This window comes from Struthio camelus, chromosome 3 (genome assembly GCF_040807025.1).
Source record: "Struthio camelus isolate bStrCam1 chromosome 3, bStrCam1.hap1, whole genome shotgun sequence".
Classification (NCBI taxonomy): Eukaryota; Metazoa; Chordata; class Aves; order Struthioniformes; family Struthionidae; genus Struthio; species Struthio camelus.
The window spans coordinates 89,590,079-89,611,889 of record NC_090944.1 but is presented as its reverse complement, the minus strand read 5'-3'; the positions used below and the strand labels follow the sequence as shown (position 1 = coordinate 89,611,889).

Sequence of the window (21,811 nt, the reverse complement as noted above, 5' to 3'; positions counted from 1 at the left end):
ACACGTTCAATCTTCATATTTAAGACAGGAAATCCATTTTAAAGCTTAGGCAACTTTTTCCACTTGATTAACCTAACAATACAAATAATGATAATTTTTCTCTAACAGGTATTTGGCGGGAGGGACTGAATAAAGAACTGCTCATTCCTTATTCTTGAGATAGAAACAGAATTCTCTCCTACCAAAATGATTTGTGGACATGGGTGATATTCTAGCTACAGCTGTAATAATTTACCACTAGTTTTACACTAGTGCCAATGCATATGCAGCTACAGTTTAAATGAAAATCAGACCCTGACCTTCTTTCACTAAGCTCATTTATAAGGTCTTCTACAGAGAAGCTCAATAGCTCTCTTGATTCAAAAAGACTTCGCAATTGCTAAAATGAAATGCAATGCTTCTAATAGTCAGCCTAAACGCAGATTCTTCAATTTTTTCTGCAATTTGGATAACATTCAGTGAAGTCGGAACATCGAAAGAGAAACAAATCTGAAATAAATAATTCTTACTATTTCAGCGTTACCAAATAAACTCCTGTCTCATCTAAAAAAAAAAATTGTATTTCTGGGCAAAGCTAGATAGGCTATACAAACAACTGTAAACACATCCTTTCCACTGTAAATATTTATTTCAATAGCTATGTTGACATTACATTTACATATAGCAAAAGAAATAAAGTTTACTTTATCAAGTAGTTTGATGACAATGTCTTCCATAAACATCTTATGCAAGATATTTGATTCATCCAGCAAGCACAGAAATTTAATAGCACAAACTCGCACGTAGTGATCATCTCTGTTTGTACTGTAAAATATTAATACAAAAGAATTAAGTTCTTCAGACATAAAGATAAACCCTAAATTATTTGAAAAAACAACAAACATTATCTTAAACGTGCATACAATGTTCTCATGCTGGCAAAGACTGACCCACGAAGAGGTGAAAGGTCATCTTTAAGACTGATACATTTTGTGTTCAGGCAGTTTAGATATCACTAAACATACAAGAGAAAGTCTGAATTCTGAAATGCACTATAAACACTGTGTAAATACTTTGGGAAATCTAGAAAACGTAATTGCAATGCACACCAAACATGGCATTCCTCCCATCTGTCATAAAGGACTGAGTAGTTTTATGCTCATCAAGCTAGCTGTTTTGAGAGAACATATAATGCCAACACCCACAACCGGAATTTTAACATCTGTCCATCATTGTTCATGAAGAAAATTAGTGCACTCCAGATAACTTTCCACTGTTTCTCTCTACAGGTCTTTAACAGCATCTTAATTGCTTAAATACTTTTCAACAGAGATAGCTATGTCATAAAACGGTTTTGGTAAGTACTGTGCATATAATCTTAAAGTGATTCAATTATGCTGTCAGACCTTCGGTCAAATATCCTAGTTCAAAACATTTGATCCGTGTTAGTTAGACAAAAGAAATACTTAGGGACATCTGAAATAATTAATGCAAAGAATATAATTAATTATATTACAGGCAACCAATTATCAGATAGCTGCAAGTTGTCACAGACACACATCTGGAAGCCAAGATGATCTTGGGAGAAAATACAGAAGTATTGAACTAGCAGTAGATCTTTAGAAGCTCAGCTTTCAGCAGCTACTAACGCTTCCCAAAAATGCTACATTGGAACCGTTTCTCAGTCTTTCCGCCTTTGAGAGTTAAGTTGCAGAAGAGATGAGTTTTCCAGTAGCAAGTGTATTCTATTCAAATTCCTTTTTTCAAACCGGAAGCAGAGATTAATGCTAGCACTACGCAAAACTAAAACGGCCTGCAACCAATGCTAAAGCCAAATCTCAAGTATGGCCACGTTAATTAAAGCGTAAGTTTCCTACCTGTCTCGTCTACAGTGAGGAGATACATATCAGACAGAACAATAGTATCTGGTTCTTGAAAAGTATTACTTTTACGCGAAGAAATAACGAGGAAGTAGTTATTTCAGTCCTAGTCAGGTTAGCAAATTGAATGAATTTTCTTGAAAACATTTAGCCTTTTTCTGCATCTTGTTTTTGATTTCTGAATGACATATTTCTGTGACATATTTGCCTTTTACAAAAATTTAAGGTAATGAATATACTTTTAAGAAACTGTCTGCAAAAAACCAGCACCATTCCTTCCAACATCAATAGTGACGAAGACACTATTCGGACTAAGTGTAAAATGTATCCTCAAAATGATTACCTTTCTGTAACAACATTCGCCGCACATTTTTCTCCAAGATTTTCTATGAAGGCGTGCACATCCTGAATAAGTCTTCTCAGATTAAAGAAGAAAAAGGAATAAATATTAGCAGGATAGCATATGAAAACTGTTTTTAATTACCTCAAAATTTGAAACTAAGAAAACAGAACAGAAAATTGTAACAAATATATTCAGATCTGATGAAATAAAGGTATGTGGGGGTTTTTTTGTTTGTTTGTTTGTTTTCTTTTACCTTTGATCTCTCCTGAACACAGTTCCAAAGACACAAGCCTCTATGATAAGTTCCCAGTAATTTCCAGCATTTAGGAAAGCATTTGTCAAAGCACTTCTGTCATCAAAACTGGGAAACAGCCAAGATCGACAACAATGACTAACGACTATATTGAAGACTCCAGTCCTTGTAGTGGACATATCAATGAGCTTGAAAATTATCTGAAAAGAAGAACAAAACAGAGTCAATATCTAGTTTCCAAAAATGCCAGAATTATTTAAAAAACACTGCAGTATTTTTCTAATTTAGCAGGCCTGATTCCCTTCTTCATCCAAGACTTGCTCAGGTTAACGATGTCTTGAATCTACCTACAATTCCCTGATTACTTGGGGAGGTGGAATGGGAAACAACCAGCCCACTACATCTTACGTTAACAGATCACAGAACAGATCTTTACATATGTAGCTATAACACATACTTTTAGCGTAAATCTCCTGATAACTGAACAAATGCATCCAGGCTTACTTCAGTGAGTACACAGATCTGGTGCTTCTATCAAACCTTACCAGTTTAGTAGAAAACAACGTTTCTAACATTAAATAAAACTTCTTCCACATGTAACTAATTCTCCTTAAAGACAGCTACCTCCATATTCAGGTTAAAGTTCATTATTCAGCTAAACTGTAGAAGTATCTCTGTACCATTTCCTTAATGATCTTTTTTTGGGGGAGGGAGGGGGGCGGCAGAACACAAATTTAAAACATTTAGATCGTCTCCAAAAAGAAAAAAAGAAAGTAAAACAATAAGAGAAGAGGCCTAAGCATTTTTGTTTCCCACTCCCTCCATTATGCTAAGTGCAAGATTAAACTTCAGTTCCACAGGAATTTTTTTCTAAGTTGTAAGCATTTGGGTGAGGAGGAGGAGGAAGATTCAAAAATGAAGACAGTTCAGGCATGTTTTTCATAAATTTGTTTTAGACAACATCAATTATAGCTACTCATGAGAACGTTTTTTTCAGAAAGTGCAAAGGCTCTTAGAAGATAAATCTTCTCTTCCCTCTCCTGAATGACACTTTTTTGATAAACGTGAAATAACTTTGACTGTAACCTTGTCTTTACAGAGAACGCTGTTCTGAATTACTGAGGATTAAAATGCCCATGAAAACGTTAAACTGAAATATCGGAACGCAATCTGAAGAAGCACTTTCTGCACAAAACACTTCAGGAATATTTGGTCTTTTTTTTTCAATTGCAAAGAGAGACAGTGTAACAGTTCCTATTAACACCAAAATTAAACTATTCTGTTTCACCTGAGAATCAGCAGCATGACATTTACTATACTTTTCAAAAAAAAAAAAAAAAAAAGGAAGGCTTTTTAATTGTTTCATTAAATAGTAAAAATCAACACATACAAAAGGAATTCAAGTTCTAGCACAATTAACATTTGAATACATCACAAGAAAAAGGAGAAAAGAAGCAGAAGAAATGAAGCCCAAAAACACAGTGCTCTGGGCAACTCTGTGGAAGCCCTTCTGTATTTTGTTATAGCAATATTCCCTTTTTATGGCTCAAAAAAAAAAAAAAACCCTGTATTCCACCCCCTCTAGCTAACATTAAAAAGCCAGAGTGCACTGTGGTAGATGGGCTTTTAAAATTGTATTTCTGTAGCATATCAGTATCAGGCAGATCCATTTTTTTCCTGTCTCTTTAGCTAAAACTATATAGCCACTGCACAAGGGGTCAGTGGCCAGAGAGACTGCCAAGGAGCGGGATAAAAATATACATAAGTAGACACCTGCTTAGGAACTTTATCTTCATTTTCTTATGAAGGGGCAGAAGGTGGCTCGACCAGATGCCCTTTGTTGAATATAGGAGACCTTCATTACCTCCTTGATGCCTGTAGTCATGGTATGTCCCACTGCAGACAATGGGATAGCTGTCATAGAGACTCAAGACTCTCAGCATTGGCAAAATACACCTTACATGAATATGTCTGAAATACTAAAATTGAAACAGTAGTTCTAAATATTTAAACGAATTTTAAGATCAATGACAAATAAAAAACTAACTACAGCTCATCAGTTACCACAACACTGAGCGTATAGTTGCCAGTTACAGATATTCATTAAAAGAGAAAGCTAAGAAATGTCTAGGACTTGAGAGATACTTTACCTAGCGTTATCATCTTCGAATACAAAACTTATTTTGGCTTGGGTCCACATTAAGACTACAAATGCTCAATTTTATCTGTTGTCTAAAACAGACGATAGTAACACTTGTCTGAAGAAAGTTTTCCAAAAAGATTAAACAGAAAATAAAAGGGTATTATCTTTTAAGATAATTAAGGCTGATATTACAGCCATTTTAAATCGACAAAAAGATTCTTCTACATTTTTCTGTATTTTAATAAAAATCACTTGGGGGGTTTGAGCTGAAAACAAAGCCCGTCCTGTAAATAAGAGAAAATGCTCAAGTCTGACACCAGGATAGGACTGACACATTCTAGGATAACTTCTGAGCTAAGCGCAGAGCAGCATCTGTGACAGTAATTCTAAGTATACGTATATATTAGTAGTTAGTTTATAATGTATTACTGCTCAGGTAAAAGTCTGACAGTCATTGTGGACTGTTCTGTGCAAAAATTCACTTGATGCTCAGGGGAAAAAAGTAGATAAAAAAGCAAAAACATGAAAAATTATTTAGAAAAGCTATGGTAAGTGTCCTTCCTGTGTATGAAGCCACGATGCACCAATTTCTGATTACTCAATATGGCTTTAGTGACTCAGAATGAAAAAAAAAGAACTACATGATATACGTGAGGACTTCTGGAGTACAGACTATTATATACATCTCACAAAAAACAGTAAAAATGCATCTTTCATCTTCCAGAATACAGAGCTAGTTCTATCACAAAGTATTGAAGTAAACTCTAAGGTGATTACGATTTTGCCTTTTTCCTACACCTCAGTCCATCCCCCCCCCCCCCCAAAAAGCCTCTAAAGGCTAAGTATTTTCATAAAGACTAAGCTATTAGAAAAAGGCATAATTTTTCCAAATGATTAAAAGTTTGGGAAAGCTCAGGTGCCATTCCTAGACAAAATTGTAGAGTAACTGCATAATGTAAATATAAATACCTGAAAGGAAAAAGTAAAATACAAGTTTAGATACAAATGATAACTTTGACGTCCGTTTCCCAAAAAAGAATTCTCAAACTCACCTCTTTTATTTTGGCATACGCTTGTCCCTTTGCACCTGCAGCAACAGTTAAAACCTCAGTATCAAAGGTGAATTGAACAAACGCTTTTAGATTAGACCAAAATATTAGCTGTGTATTGCTCAGAGAGGATATAATTTTCCAAGCCAAATCAAATGCTTCTATGCAGAGAGACTCTGCTGAATCCAGAAGCTAAAAAAAAAAAAAAAAAAAAAAGAAAGAGAGAGAGAGAGAAGTGTTACAATTAAGGGGAAAAAAAAAAACATATAAACAAAAACATCCCACACTATTAGTATTTTCCACTCTTACCTGGGGAACAAGCACTTTCATGCAGTCAAACACAGGTAAGACTTGGTCTGAAGGAAGAATAGTTAGGGCTTCTAATGCAGCCTGTAGAATTTTTGTTAACCTTTCAACCGTACATAATGACACTTCCAAAGGTTTGTCTTCCATCACTGGCTGAGCAGCGTGAAATTTAGGTAAAACGAAACGAAGGCAAATCCACTGGTCATGAATATAGCGTGCAACTATTTTCCCCCATCCTTGAGATGTTGTTTCTTCACATAAGCTGCAAGAAAAATAACATTCTTAAATATATATGAATGTCATACTTATTTAAATTAACGTGTACGTACCTAGTCTGCTAGGGGACAACTGAACTGTACAAGCTCACTACGTTTCTTCAAGATGGTAAAATTTACACGGGTTCAAGGAGAGACTGGACAAGCTTATAGAAGAAAAAAAATCTACCAAAGATTTTTTTTAAATAGAAAAATCAGCTCTGGGCTCAGGTAGTCTCATGAGTCATAAACTAATAGGAGAAACTTTTGTGGAAACATCATTGTATGCTTGTCCTGCTTTTATATTCTTCTCTAGGTATTTGCAGCTGGCCTTAGGCTTGCTCTGGGCTTCTACCTCCTCCAGTAGTAAATAATTTCCCCTTCAACTGATTTTTGTACAATGCCCAAAGCTACAGCATGTACAGATATTTAAGCTGGTATAACTAGCAGCAGCATTTAAAGCTAACTCAGGCTACACAGCACTAGTAGCTACAAAGCTTCATAGCAGTAAACAGCTGAGCTAGAAAGCAGCCATAACAGGTCATACCTAAGGTTCTCATGTTCTAAAACCTGAATCTGACACATAAAAGCAATTCAATGAACGTTCTGTGTTCACAACTTTTCATTTTTACCTTGGCAAAAATTATCAAAGAAAAGAACAGGAAAAACGGCATCTTAATCACTGTTCCACTCTAACAGGATTCATTCAGGAGAACTGCTCAAGCTATAGCACTGACATACCTACTTTTTTCTTCAACATAAGATGGTTTCTTTAACACTTGATTAAATTGAGAAAAGGAAATAAATTTCGTCAGGGCATCCACAGAAGGTAGAGATTCAAGGTGTGCTTCAGGCTTCCGATTCATAATCTCACAAACTACTGTCAGTGAGGCCATGCTAGCTACTTTTTTAATTTGTTCTTTAAGCTTCGGCTCCTAATGAAATCAAATCAAAGATGAACAATCAAATATACACCATTTTCTTTGACTATAATGTGAATGACCTATTGATACATTCGGTAACCCTCCCATTTATATCATCTGACATATCATAACGCAGCAATTCCACATTGTCCTACCTCCTTATTTTCTTATCCTACGCATAATGAAGCTCTGCTTAGCTGAGCCAATGCAATCAACCACAAGTTGGAAATGCTTAAGAAAAACAAGTATACACCTTATAAGTATAGCTTACGTATGACGAAACACTTCTATTTTACCAGCTAGACATTCATATATTGCTGGATAACTATCAGAAAAAAAAAAAAAAGAAGAAAAAGAAAAAAGAGAAAGAGAATTCCTGTAGTCAAAACCCAATGCAAACACACACCTAAAATGTGAAATACTATATGCTAACTGCTCCAAGATGCTAGAAGGCCAGGCCATCCACTGTGACTATTTTGTGTGATAAACACGTATATTCCCAAGGCATAAACAAAGTTTTAAGAAAACAGATTTGTTAATAATAATAAATCTATCAGCATATAGTTTCTTAGTAGTATTAAAAACTCAGTGTTATTTGGAATATCTTCAAAGTACTTCAGCTGTCTGGAGCACAGAAGTTTTTCTTATCTTTATCTAGTAAAGTTACTCAACATTTTCTTCTTCTTTTTTTTTTTTGTTTTTAAAAATAACCTTAAACTGAAGATGGAAAATATGTGCAAATGAAGAAATCCTCATGACAGTATAATTTCCACTGAACTCCAAGGAAGCTGGAAGAGGCCCCCAGGGAACAGTGAGATGGAATTGAAAAGCGTTTACTTAGAAACCACTGGAAAAAGGTAAGTACTTAGTTCACACAGCCATCAGAGAAAAAAATTTAAGTCTTGCTCTTTCTTTCCTTAGAAAAGTAAACCTAACAAATCAAATACTTACAGCAATCTTTTTTATGCATTTCTAACTGCTTTTGATCAATAATTCAGCCTCGAAAATACCAAAAATTATACTGAGCAACAAGCCTTAGTTTAAACCTCCTTCTTTTAGGACATGTATGTTCAAAAGGTTAAGAAACTTAAATCTATTTTAGATATACCATACTAATACATACAGCAACAGGAAAATGAACATAACCACATGAAAAGCCAAAGCAATGTTGGGTTCTTGAATTTCTTTTTATGTGTAGGCTCCTGCTTGGAAATTCAAGAGTTCATTAACACTAAGGCACACCAAGAGGCAGTTTTAATTCCCTAGGTCAGACTGCCTCATATCTGAAGAAAAAGCTTTTGAGTATACGCAGTCCATTACCACAAGTAAAACTCTACTCTACTTACAGAGACTTTTTAAAAAGCTAATACAAAAAAGCACTAAAAATATAAGCTTTAAATACACTGCAAGTATTTCACATCAACATCACACTGCCAACTAACTACACAAATGTGTACGGGAACTTTTTAAAACATTCATACATATATACATCTTTCTCTCTCTATATACGTATATATATGAATGCAGTTAGTCTTTACATTGCTGTTATAAATAATATTAAATTACCTCTTCACAGTTTGTATTCTGAAGATTATGAATAGAGGCATTTGTCAGGGAAAAAATGAAATTCTTGACAGATGGTACCTTTTTCCAGCCAACCTGCAAGCACAAATTCACTACCTCTGGAATTATAGCTAAGTATAAGTCACAACGATCCAGATCCCCAACCTAAAAATGTAGAAACAAAGATAAAGTGAAGCATTAAGAAAACAAGACTTAAGCTGAAAGGAGAGAAAAATAACAATAAAAAAATAATAGTGACAGCAGAAGGAAAAGAACAACAACAGTCCCTGCAGCTGAGTAGCCTTTTTTGTCGGGATGTTTTTTTTAAAAAAAAAAAAAAAAAAAAAGCCAAACTTTTCCCCTCAGCTCTTAGGATCCCCTCAAGTTCAGGGCTTTGGAGTATGCCTTAGTAGAGACAAGTCTGGAATTCTGAAAGAAATCTCCACTTCCTTTAATTCGTAAGTTTACTTCCCTTACTGGGCTCAAAGGAACACTGTGGAAAAACACATAAGCTGGCCTGAATACCAGAATCACAATCAAAAGCTAACCCAGCTATCAGAATATATCACAGCATTGCAACCCCTACACACATATCTTGTGTAATGGTGTGTTTTGCACTCCCTCTTCAACTGGATTGTATCTCATGCCTGTATCTTGCATGTTTTATGTCTTTTTATTTTTACTCTTCCATTCTCTTGTATTTGCTACTTCTCTCCACATTGCAATTCCACACAGGTATGAAGCCATTCACTCATGGAACCACGTGAAGAAAAAATTTTTGCCTTACTTTTGAGAGGGAACAGCTCCTTTTCTGCTGCAATTGCTCTTACTGTGCCCATTCAAAAGAAGTTCGCAAAAGCATTTCTATGGAAATTTATTTTCTAGGTTTTTAAATATTTGATCTGAAAACTTCTAAAAGCACTGGTAAATCAAATTAACAAGCAAAACCACAACAAAGCAAGCCTTTTAATAAATACTTACAGTACTTAACTCATTTGTAGTAAGCCGCCGGAGGACAAATTCAAGAATACTCTCCACAGGTGTCATTAAAGACTTCCAGATAAAGATCAATACCCCATCTGCACGGAAAGCAAGATAAACGTATAGTGATATGGAAGCACACTGTTAGAGAGCTGTAGTACATCACGCGGACTTAATTTAAGTTACAATGTCAATGTTACATGATAATAAGTATTCAAATATCTAAAAATATCTTAGAAACCAGCTCTGTATTCTTTAGCAGTACAAACCATAGGGCCAAAAGAATTAAACTGATTACATCCTTTCCCGTGCTTTATCAGGAATTAGCGTGATTAGGAACAAATAGAAGAACAAGGTATAATCTTCCAATTTTTCATGTACACTTTCATCCTATTCCCACCCCTTTCCACAAAAAAAACCCTTAGTCATGACCCTACTCTTGGATAAAAGACAAAGCTTCCATATTCAGCAATTAATTATATGCAAGAGAAACATAGCCATCTGTTTCTAACACGTATGCAACTGAAAACCACTTTTTGTTTTTCACTGCTTGAAGGTAGTTCAGCTTTGGATAGAGACTAAGCTTGTAAAACTTCAGTCTAAAATAACTTCTTGTCTTAAAATTACAAGCAAGAATAGAAGGTTATAATGGAAAATATACCACTTAAAGTGCGAAGTAGGTCACTGCTAAAACGTACTTAGCCACGAACACACCTCAATCTATAATGATATCTAGCTGGAACTGAAAGCCAAGGAGGTAATGCATCAATAACAAAACAGAATTAATTTCCTCTGCATGCCTATCTTGTTCTAAAACATCAGGATTAAGATAAAGAAAGCCTATCAAAGAGCAAATAACAGTCATCTAACTGATTGTATTTGCTAAGAAACATGAAATTATAACATAGTTGCAGTACTCAGGAGCATTACCTGGAGGATACATCTGCTAATTTTATTACTTAAACCTTGACTTACAATTAACGCAAAGAAGGTTATTTTTAGGATACACAAGACCTTAAAAAGTAAGAAGTAACAAACGTACTCCAGAAGTTACAAAGCTCTACTGTGCTTTCAATTTTTCCTATTAAATGGTTCATTGTGCTACATTTTTTGCAAGCCTAATTAGAAGAATTTAATCTGTCAGATTATCACATTTCATAATTTCTTCTAAAAAACGATTTCAGTCTCAAATCACTAAACAGTATTCCGCAATTAAAACCCATAAATTCTTAGATAAATGCAAGGCAGAACAAAACCCAGTTCACAAAGTGTCTAACGCCATCAAAAGTAAGCAAAAACCCTTAAAATAGCAAATTCTAACAACAGTACGGATAGCAAGTTCTCTAGAAAAATGCTCTTGCTTTATATCTGTATCACCATTACAGTATTCGTACACAAAGCATTCACCAATTGTTAGCACTTTTGTTTCGCAAGCTAAAAAAATTACTTCTTCTTTCTCATTTTATCATTTTCCATTTAACAGACAGAACTTATCACTGCCCTTTTAATCAACATGGCAGCAAAACTTTTGTATTTTACAGCTTTTTTTTTTTTTTGGTAATTGTCATCAAGATGGTCAATTCACAGCTCAGAAAACAAATTTTATTACTTGGCTCTCCTGTGTAGGAGGGAGAGGTAATGAAAAGGCTGTAGGAAATAAACAAGTATAACTTTTATTTGCTTAAATTATCTCAATGCAAAAGGATGCAATAGTTACAAGTCCAATTCTGAAAGCCTCCTGAAAGACTCAGCTGATGATGAGCTGAGCAGAGTACCTACATGGGCATTCAAAAGGACCAAGGCATTGTGATGCTCAGCACTACAACGCCTTAAGAATTCTAGCAACAGAAATTAAAATGCTAAGTTAGTCATCAAAATTCCCAAAGCAAAAGAGATTAAGTCAACTTAGCAAGCAGTGTGGCACTTCAGGAAATGATTTAGAGAGTAAAATACTTGGTACTAAAAACCTAACACATAGTCTAACCTATGCACATTTTGGAGGGTTCTGCTTCAGGCTTGCTCTAATCCCGTACTGTGAACTGAATATGCACTAGCAGCTGGAGCACATCTTTCAATTGTGTTTCCCCTGAAATGAATCCACTTTTGCGTTCAGAGACCATCCCACAATACAAACTGTAACAGCCTGCATGACAAGCACTCAACGTTTCAGCCAAACAACTAAAACTCAAGGGCGTATGTGTTTGCGTAAAGCACTTTTAAAAATGAGTTTAGGCGCTTGCTTCAGGACCGCATTTAGACATCTTAATGAAACTGGGACACAGAACCCGAAATCATTGCCATCTCTTAAGAGCCTAGATCTCTAGCCCCTATCCCATAACTACTTTTGTATTTCATGTAATGAAACCACTGGACTGAGAAAAACTCAAAAACAATCTAGGGAAAGCAAAAACCACAACCAAAGAGATTACTCTTGTTCCAGTTGAGCATCCCATCATGAAAATTATGTCGCAGTTTTCACTTGCTCTCATGAAAAATTCATAAATATATTCTGGTTACAAATTGACCAACTTTCAACAGAAAAAGTAGCGAGGACTCTGTAGCTTTTGTTCAGTCATGAAAGAGCTACAGGTTGAGGCTGTCAATCTGTGCGGGGGCCTGGAAAGTCATCAACAGGCTTGTGCTTAAGTGGGCACCTCTTTGCTTTTAGCCATGGCCAAGTTAAATCAAATAAGCGAAGCATGCCCACTAGAACAACGCCTAATATCCTGAAAGAATCTGAGGAAGCCTGTATACTGTAGCGTTAGCCGAGAAACAAGCATCTAGGAGTCAACTCAGAAAAGAGTATGTGTAGCAGGATCACTTTATGCACTCAGAGAAGGTTTTGTCAGAACCTGATGCAACTAAGCTAGTTAGGTAGGGTGTTTGCACTACTTTCTTTTTGAAGCCTCTAAAAGAAATCCATACATTGGCAAAGAACTGGCCTGTAGTTATTTGTAGTTTGGGCACATTCTCCAGCTTCTAACTAACTGCAAATCTAATCCTAATGGATGAGGATCGCTTTCCCCGAAGTGCTCCACATTCTGAATTCCCACACCTTGGGACACCTTCAAAAGGACCCCCATAGGATTGGGCCCACAGTTTAATTTCATAAAAGGCAAGCCAGATAATATTAACTTTTTAATTCGTTACTGCTAGGCTAGTATTAATTTAACAATATAGCCTTAAAATAGTAAATACCTTGGTTTTAATTAGACTGTAATTAATATAAGACACAGTATACTGAAGACATCACTAACCATCTTGCAGATTGGAACATTTTAACGAACGAGTCTGCAATAACTTCAACAGAAGCTGTAGGCTTTTATCTGTTTTCAGTGTTGGTATGTAAGCATTACTGCCAAGTTTCATCAAGACATCCAGAAGAGGGTTCAAGAAAGCCTTTAGTTCAATCCATTCTATGTTGCTTTTTCCACTACACAAAAACAAAAATTAAAAGAAAGTCTTCTTCTGAGTATCTACCTTACGTGCTGAAGTCACTTACGGAAATAGGACACAGGTTTCCGAGTCACTTAAATATCTTTAGAAACGCTACCCAGCAAGTTTGCAGCCACCGTTAGACAAGCTCTAAGTAACTATCAGGCTAATCCAAAATCTCCTGAAATAAACACACTGACGTGAGTAGGCTTTTATCAGACCCTGGGAGAGGAGGCAGAGGGGAGTTAAGAAAAGAGAAAGAGATTTAAAATAAGATATTCATACCTACCTGTATTTATTCCTCATCTCTTCCACATCTGCAGCCAACAGAACCATTGTTGCAACAAGCTTAGCTTCAAACCAGTCAGGCATAAAGCAATTTTCTCCTGATTAAAGATATTTTAAGGTTTCCACAGCATTTAAAAACATCTGCATATTATTTTTTTTAATTTTGGTTTTACTTTCATAGCTTATTAACCAATAATTAATAGGATAACAATAACTAGTGTTAACATTAATATTACTACTAAATTCTGGCATTCTTTTATCTAAATACAAACCACACAAAGGCAGTTTCACTTTCTCCATGCCTTGTAAAAGGTGATCCTACTCATCCCTACATTGAAATCAATTTCAGGCAATGAGTCGGACTGTGTAGCAGCAGACTGTCAACAGACTTCCCCTTCACTTTGTAAAATACAGCTGGATATTCAAATGAAGTTCAGTAAGAACATAACTCTGCTAGGCATCCTCAGAAACAGCTGTAATTTTAACCAGCTAAAAGTTATATAAAGAACTAAACTGTTCTGTAAAAGGAAATAAAATATGAACTTCAACTGAAGTTTCTCTCTTCATTTATCTTTTATACAGGAACACAGTGGGGTTTTTTGACTGGTATGCTTTTAGTTTTGGCAATTTAGACAGCAAAACAGGCTTTGGAGGTCCAGCACAAAGCAGCTGGACTTGGCAGGTGTATATACCCAACAGCTGCTTATAAACTAAGAGGCATATCAAACTGTGCTTACCAATTAAGATGCATTATTAAACTAGGAAGTTACAAACATCATTTTTAAAAAGTGAAACACATAGAAGATGTTTGTCTGTGTTATCTGCAATTCCATGGCAAAGGACTAAACACACTTTTCAGGAAGGAGAGAAGACTTGCCAAAACTTCTAGCACTAGATTTATCTTGAAATACCAGTACAAAAAATACACTTACAACATTTCTGACCATAAGATAATCAGGCTAAGTTTCTCGAGCTGCACGATCTTCTGAAGCTATTTATCATAAGCAAATTCTGGCCTAGTTTTTATATTCTTCTACAGGTATATATTTAAAAACGTCCCTTTTTTGACAGTTGACTTTTGGTATTACAAAACCATACATAAATTGCCAAGTCAGTAGTATTTAAATAGCAAAGAAACGAGTACTAAACAAGTTACAAAGCATCCAAAACCAGATATTATGACATTTCTCTTCTGAAAGAAAATGATAAACCAAAGTTATAATAACGTAAAATGTGGCAGTGAAGAAAAAAGTCCCTTCAGAATTTACAAATCAAGAATACCACAAATTAGGTAGAATTTAAAGAGGTAAAAAGTAAACACTACTACTCTTCTAAACACCAAAGAATTTTCATAAGTTTTTAAAAAACTTATTTATTTTACACATTTAAGAGGTGAATACTAATAAACATTTAACCTACTTTCGGATGCTGGTGTCTTAAGGTACTCTCCCACAAGACTGCGTACATATAAACACAGCGATGACATCTCCTGATGCTCAAAATCACATTTTTCAGACTTTCTGAAGTTTCTGTCGTTCACTTGCAGCCAACTGCAAAGCTAAATTACAGTCAGTATATTACTATTTAAACATATCTGCCAGCTCTGTACTGATAGAACTTTATCAGTATAAGAGCAGTACACTAAAGCACTGTTAAGATATAAAAAGCTGTATCAACAAAGCCGCATTGGCAGGCGTTCACTCAAGCTACCTTAAGGCTTAACGCACTACTTTCCACTAATACAGAAGAAGGGTCTTGCAGAGAGTAATTCAGAGCGTCCAAAAAAGACTACCGGTACCAGTGTAAGAAAAAAATAATAATTCTTACAAACAAGCAAAGTTGGTAAAAACCCAATAATCTCAAAGAGGACTTCTATGGCCAAGTATTACCTAATGAGTATTACCACTTCTCCTCCTCCCCCCCTTTTTTCCCAATTCTTCTGCTAAAATCATCTGAATAGGGCAACGTGTACAGCATACGTAACAAAGAGGACACTATGCAAAATCATTTTATGATAAACGGCCGTACCACTGCCCAAAGCTATGGCTACTTATACAGTTGATTCCAGTACATCCTCTATGTGAGGATTTCTTGACATTTTTTCACAGCATTGTGCGTCTTTGAAATACACAGGATATATACATCCTGGGGAAATTTAAAATTCACAGTCTCACACTTTACACGGTAGGCATGTTTTCTCCTTGGCGATTACTCTCTTATTCCTGCCAGTGCTGGGTGCTGGGTTCATCCAAACAACATGCAAATCAGAGGCAGCTCTTACACAAATTTTGTGGCCCATATACTGGCCCATTCAGAGCCTATCAGGAGCTGTATTATCTCAGACAGTACATTCAAAAATAAGAGAAAGGGAAAACACGCACAGTATTAGCAGAGTATCATTCTAAAGACATATCAAACTTACAAATTATTGTTCTTTTCCATCAAATGAAATGTTACAACAGACAGCCGAGGGGCAAGGGGGAGAGAAGCAGAAAAGAAAGTAGCCATAAAGAAGAGAATATATACAATATACAGAAAAAGAAGAGAATATATACAATATACAGAAATAACTGCCTGTGGAATCCGATGACCAAGAGCAGCTTCATCTGAGAATGTTACATCCACCTTGTACTCTTAATAAGAGTAGAGAGACAAGCCCTAGTCATGGCTCTGTGGATTCCATAAGATGCCCTGCTCCGCACTCTCTCCATGAGGTTACCAACGATCTACAGGAGCGAGCATGGATGCCTAATGGGAGAGATTACAGGTACTAGTACAGACTTACCAAATACCGATTTTAGTTCCTACAGTAATGGCAAAGGCAGCAGAAGCAGAAGACGAAGACCGTGATAAACACATCGAAGTCTCTTAAAGGACCGCTATTCAGGGACCAAAAGTCTGAGTAAGGACTGATTCTGATTTGCATTTGAATATGGTTACGCTCAACAGCTACAATGCTGACAGGAACGCTGGGAAACATGACAAACTGATGCATACAAGCACTGCAAGAATGCATTCCAGCACTTGCACTGCTCAAAGATCGAAAAGAAATTCCACCTCAAAAAGGCTTTTTTCTTCTGCAAAATGAAGAATCTCTGCAAGACGACAGCGAAAGTCACATCCCTGTCCCCCACCCTTACCTTCACCCACTGTGGTGGTGCAACTTAGAATTCTTCTGCTTTCAATCTGCTGAATAATTTGTTGAGGGTTAACATTAACCCCTCTGTAGCATTAAAAACCACAGCTTTCAGGTGAAACATTTGATACCATCAGGACTCCACATCCAGAAATTCCAGAATGCACCCGTGCAAAATTAGCTAACTTTTTAAACATTAAATTTGCAATAACAAACCCTGCATTTGTACAGGTATTAAAAGATATCTGATGAACATAAAACGTGCTTCAGCTCTCACCTCCGTCCATAGCACAGTATCTCTCCTCAGGGATTCCTCTGGTCTAAGGGACGTAAGAAAGCTTGCAACTTCTGGGAGGGACACTTTCTCCTGAAGAAATTGATCAAGATGCGATAGTTGCCAAAATAATATACAACTGATAACATCTAAATGAGGACTAGGGAAGTTTGCTTTCATCTCGCAAAGGTTCAGAAAGAAGAAATTGAGCTTTTCCTTTCCATGGCACAGGTTCATTTTTTGCCTCTTAGGCACCGATCTGTCTTCATCGAGGATCATAAATCAATTTTATGAAGTATTAATCCTATCTCAACACCGACAGACATTGAAAGTTAATGAACCACTGGAAGAATACTGCTATCCACTGATGACCTCTTTTAAATGAAGGTACATAGCTAACAACCTCAGTCACTAATAAGTATTATTTCTGCATTTCTAACAGGAAATCCTGTTCAGATATGTTTATAAACAGCGCACATAACATGGAAGCCCATAATCAAAGGGGAATACTGACTGTCTGCTTGAGGAAAAAAGCACGCACCTGTAAGACAACTAAAAACACAAATACTTTGACTACTGAACAACTAAGTTCTTACTACTTTAACATTAACCACTCTGCTATTGTAAGTACTTCTGTTTTCTTCAGTAGTTCAGAAAGTCCACTTAGTTACCTACTGAAACCCAAGGTTATGCAATGCATATCATGACAGATTACTGTTACTGTTTTCTATGCACAGAAATCCTACACCAAAATAGAAGTAAATAAGGAAAGGAAAAAATACATTTTAGAGAAATCAAAGTTAACAAGTGTACTAAATATTTAAAGGACAAAACGTTTGTAATATGTCGCTAACAAAATTACTAATCCAGCAAAATCAGCTGTTCCGTGTTGTACGTAGCAAAATTTTTGTGTGTCATTTAACCTGTGAAAATGTTACTATATCCCTATCACACCAAAAGGAAAAAACTCACCACATCTGTCAAATGCATAGCTGTTTGAAGAAGATAGCATTGAGCAGCTCCCCGCAACAAAATTTGATGTGTAATCATAGTACACTGCAGGACATCTCTGCAAACAGACAAATGTGCACCATAGAAAATATACATCTAACAAGTTTAACCATTTTCATATGTTTGATAAGTATTAACTATTTTCAACACATTAGATAGTATTTTTAAAGATATTCCGCAAAGAGCAACACATCCTCTGCCCTGAACAGCGTACAACCCAAAACCAAGATTATTTCTGAAAGTATTCTCAAAAACTGAAATTAAAACTTGGATAAGGATATACCTGATAAGATCAAAAACATGGAAACAAAAATCCACAGTTAAAATCTCGACGTTCACATGGGTAGTAGTGTAACTGATAATTTAATAGTTGCATTTCTATCTCTACCAAATATAGTAATATGCATGCCACCAAATTCTCACACAACTGAAAGAAACCCTAGATGTTCTCTTACCAGCAGAGAAGTGTATCTGACTGTTAACCACTGTTTTCTTTTCATAAGTTACTTTTTTCCAATATCCCTTAGATCACTGGAAAGTATTATTTCAAAGTTCAAATTTGATTAAACTGGAATAATTACTGATTTTTATTACCTATTGAAAATGAAAGCTGACACTTAGCAAACATTGTCGGTATTACTGAAAACATGCATGCCTAGAACTTTTGTCTAGCTTTTTATTTACAGGTCTTTCAAGGTTTGATTTTGTGGGCTGTCTCTCGATGTAACCTCAGCTGCCATCAAGCAAGGTTTTAATGTACTCAGAACGGAACAAAACCAAAGATTAATACATAACAGTTAGGAAGTATGGAACACCAGGGAAAAACAATGCCAAAAAAAGAAGTGATGACAAATGAGCGAAACGCAAAACATTTATCTTTAAGTCATGCAGTGATATATACAGTAGTTACTAAACTGCTTTCCTCTGGAAACTAGACATAAAAAAGGAGAGAGAACCTTCCATTGTCACAGGTAACCATCACTTCCTCCCAGAAGTAATGAACACGCATTAAATCCTGGCTTTCTAGATGTTCAGCACATTTCCCTATAAGCAGCACATAGCAACTCGATGTAGTAAGTATTTTACCTCAGAGCATGAAGTCCGTCAGTGCCCAATACTTTACGTGCAGGGATATATGCCAGGGCCATAGAAAGAAACAAAATGGGAACAGCACACCAATGCCTACTTGTCATCTTCTGAATAAACTTTAATAGGAAACTACCTTAAAAATAAAAGTAAGCAGAAAATAAACATTCACATTTGCAACGTGAAGAATCACTGTGCAGCAAGCTTGCAGTATCACAGAAATTCTTTAGCTGATTAGCTTGTTTCAGCATAAACTTCTGCTTTCATACCAGTAGATCAGGAGTGATTTCTTGTTCTCCAATGCATTTAAATGACAAGGATACCAGCAAGAGATTGTTACGATGCATTCACGCTGCACATTTAGGATCATTTCTGCATTGCTCAGGCTAAAAATTGACGACTAGCCTTTAAATAGGAAGGCTTACCAATTATTATTTGGTAAGCTTATGGGAAAAATAAATCAAATATCTATTTATGAGGTTTTAAACTACAGGATTATTTCATTATGCAATAACATTCGCAGTAACACTAATTTATTGTGCAGTAACAGGGAAGAGTCTAGCTTCTGTGGCCAGCCAGATAAATACTAAATAAAAGCTATAAAGATGGATCTTTAAGTGTATTTCAACTGTGTTCCAACAGCTGAACTTTTCAGAAAAGGTTACTTTATTTTGAAGTTTTCATTATGGAACAATAAGTTAGCGAAATGTCAGGATGAAAGGAGTGAGTTTGGGGATTACGTTTTTTATGAAAAAATAAGATTTACTAAAAAAATGGCATACGTTTCTAAACACTTTCATTCTTGTCCCTTGTACCTACCTCCTTTTCTGCCCCCATCATGCCTCTCTTCCCTTTTCCCCTTTCCCTAATCCTTTCTTGTTCCATGCAGACTTAGCAAAACTTCTCCTGAAAATAGCTCCAATACATTTTTGCTTAACGTTTGTTTCAAAACTGACCTGGGAACGAGGATTTTCCATTTACAAACATCAAAAGAAACTAAAAACCTAAAGTAAGGCAGGTGCATTTTAGAGACAAGAGCTCTGACTCTGCAGGAAGAGACTTAGAGCTAGAGAAATGGCTGCGTCATCTGGTTCTGATTCTGAAACATGAGCACAACGTCAATTGGCAAAATAAGGCCACCAGTTCCACTTTTATCTATGAAAACTAAATGAAAGACAACAGAATAATTTCCCAATTACTTCAGTGAAAAAAGTATACTCAAAAGAGAAGTCTGTCTTTAAGACTGTCATGTTTTGAAAGATAACATAACGAGGCAACAGCCAGAAATAAAACCAATGTTGACGTTGGTGATCTCACTCTTCATCATTTTCAATAATAAATCTTAACTCTGATAAACATTGTGAGTATTAGGTAACGCTTTCCTTAAGCTGCTCCTCAGCGTCCGTGACGCTGGAACAAAGTACCTGGGAATTCCCCCAGACTTGACCAGTTTACTGGATGCTGCCGTGACCAGAGTAAGCCTTGACAGACACTGTCGCTATGATTTGAAGAAGCGGTCTCCCAGTCTCTCACAACTATCAATCACAGAGTCTCCATTTTGTGATAAAAAAAGAAAATAAAAGAAAATGCGTGCCTAGAGACACAATAAATTTTATTTATTTATTTATTTTTAAGTCTGCCTCAGTTTTCCCTAAAACAGTTCGGCAGCTTAACGTTGCAGCATCCCTCAAAGTCTCTGCAGAATTCTCTGTTCTCCGAGACACACAGTTCTTGCCACAAGGACAAGAACTACTCCTCTTCCTCAAATAATGTAGAAAATAGTAGTGAACGTTTACATGAGATACGGAAAATGGATCCATGGTTTCTATTTGGTTTATTTAAAAAAAAAAAAAAAAAAATTGAAACATACCTTTTTCTTTGTCTGGAAGGAGCATGAGGTAAGTGGCCAAGAAATTCCGTAACCTCGTTCCTAAAGAAGGACAGGTTCCCATTAACTGGCCCGGTGTCCTGTTGGGTTTTAAAACATCAAATACACAACTGGTATGTTAACAGCTTCAAATAGGATTGCCCCTAAACAAAAAATAAAGCACGGTTCAGTGGTTAATTCAGTCCAGATACTGCTCCAATAGGCTATACAAATGGAGTGCATCAGGTTGCTTCCTTCGCTTAGCCCAGTCTTCCAACAGCATCCAGCAAACACACGGAGGATTGGGAAGGTCATAACAGTAAGAATCTCCCTGGCCACCTACAAGGATGTGATACAGCATCACTACACTCAGGCATTCAAGGGCAGCCTCAAACAAAGCTGCCCACTATCAACAGTATCATATGTTGAGCCCACAGGAAGAAATTGTAGTGTCAGTTAAACTTTATGCTGGGCACTCACAGCATGCTAGAGGCATCTGGGTGAGTAGGATACAAAGGCCCATGCAACAAGGTAACTTCTCCAAGTGAAATGCAGTGCAGATGTGACTAGTCTGACTGGGGGAAAATTACCTACGCAAGCGTGCCAAGGAGCAAGGGTTTCTCTCTGAAACAGATTATAAAGTCAGTATAAGCAAAACTACTGATCAGCACAAAACGTTTTCAAGAAACATTGCACAAGATGGACAGACATAACCTACACTATACTCGAAGTCGCAGAACCCTATTAAGGATTAGAATGGAACAGTCATGAGATTTTACATTAACTGTAACGACTTTACATATTCTTGGTATACCCAAACACGTACCTCTCCTCTGCTTTTAGATATATCCCAACGTGTGTTTCATTGGGAACAGAGACAAGAGAAGACTATGAAGCACTGATGCAACAATTCTGACATACATCTCCAATTAAAGCCCACCAAACACTCAGAACATCTGACTTTCTGACAGTGTATGTCCATGCAAATAATACTGCAGCCAGCTAATTCTGAGATGATAAACGCCTAACTGCAGCCAGTG

The 21,811-nt window shown here is 36.3% G+C and overlaps 1 protein-coding gene across 2 annotated transcripts in view; it reads right to left on the bottom strand.

Moving 5' to 3' along the window:
* TARBP1 (TAR (HIV-1) RNA binding protein 1) overlaps positions 1-21,811 on the bottom strand; it is a 40,745-nt gene that overhangs the window by 13,855 nt on the left and 5,079 nt on the right. For both annotated transcript variants that reach the window (XM_068938999.1, XM_068938998.1), the window contains exons 6-20: positions 20,775-20,872; positions 18,905-19,040; positions 17,780-17,876; positions 16,811-16,900; positions 14,817-14,955; positions 13,399-13,495; positions 12,932-13,107; positions 9,675-9,772; positions 8,697-8,858; positions 6,949-7,142; positions 5,957-6,215; positions 5,651-5,839; positions 2,456-2,655; positions 2,203-2,274; positions 684-804 (exon numbers count right to left, since the gene is read on the bottom strand). In XM_068938999.1, the coding sequence (XP_068795100.1) occupies positions 684-804; positions 2,203-2,274; positions 2,456-2,655; positions 5,651-5,839; positions 5,957-6,215; positions 6,949-7,142; positions 8,697-8,858; positions 9,675-9,772; positions 12,932-13,107; positions 13,399-13,495; positions 14,817-14,955; positions 16,811-16,900; positions 17,780-17,876; positions 18,905-19,040; positions 20,775-20,872 (2,128 nt within the window). The remainder of the gene's footprint in view (positions 1-683; positions 805-2,202; positions 2,275-2,455; positions 2,656-5,650; positions 5,840-5,956; positions 6,216-6,948; positions 7,143-8,696; positions 8,859-9,674; positions 9,773-12,931; positions 13,108-13,398; positions 13,496-14,816; positions 14,956-16,810; positions 16,901-17,779; positions 17,877-18,904; positions 19,041-20,774; positions 20,873-21,811) is intronic.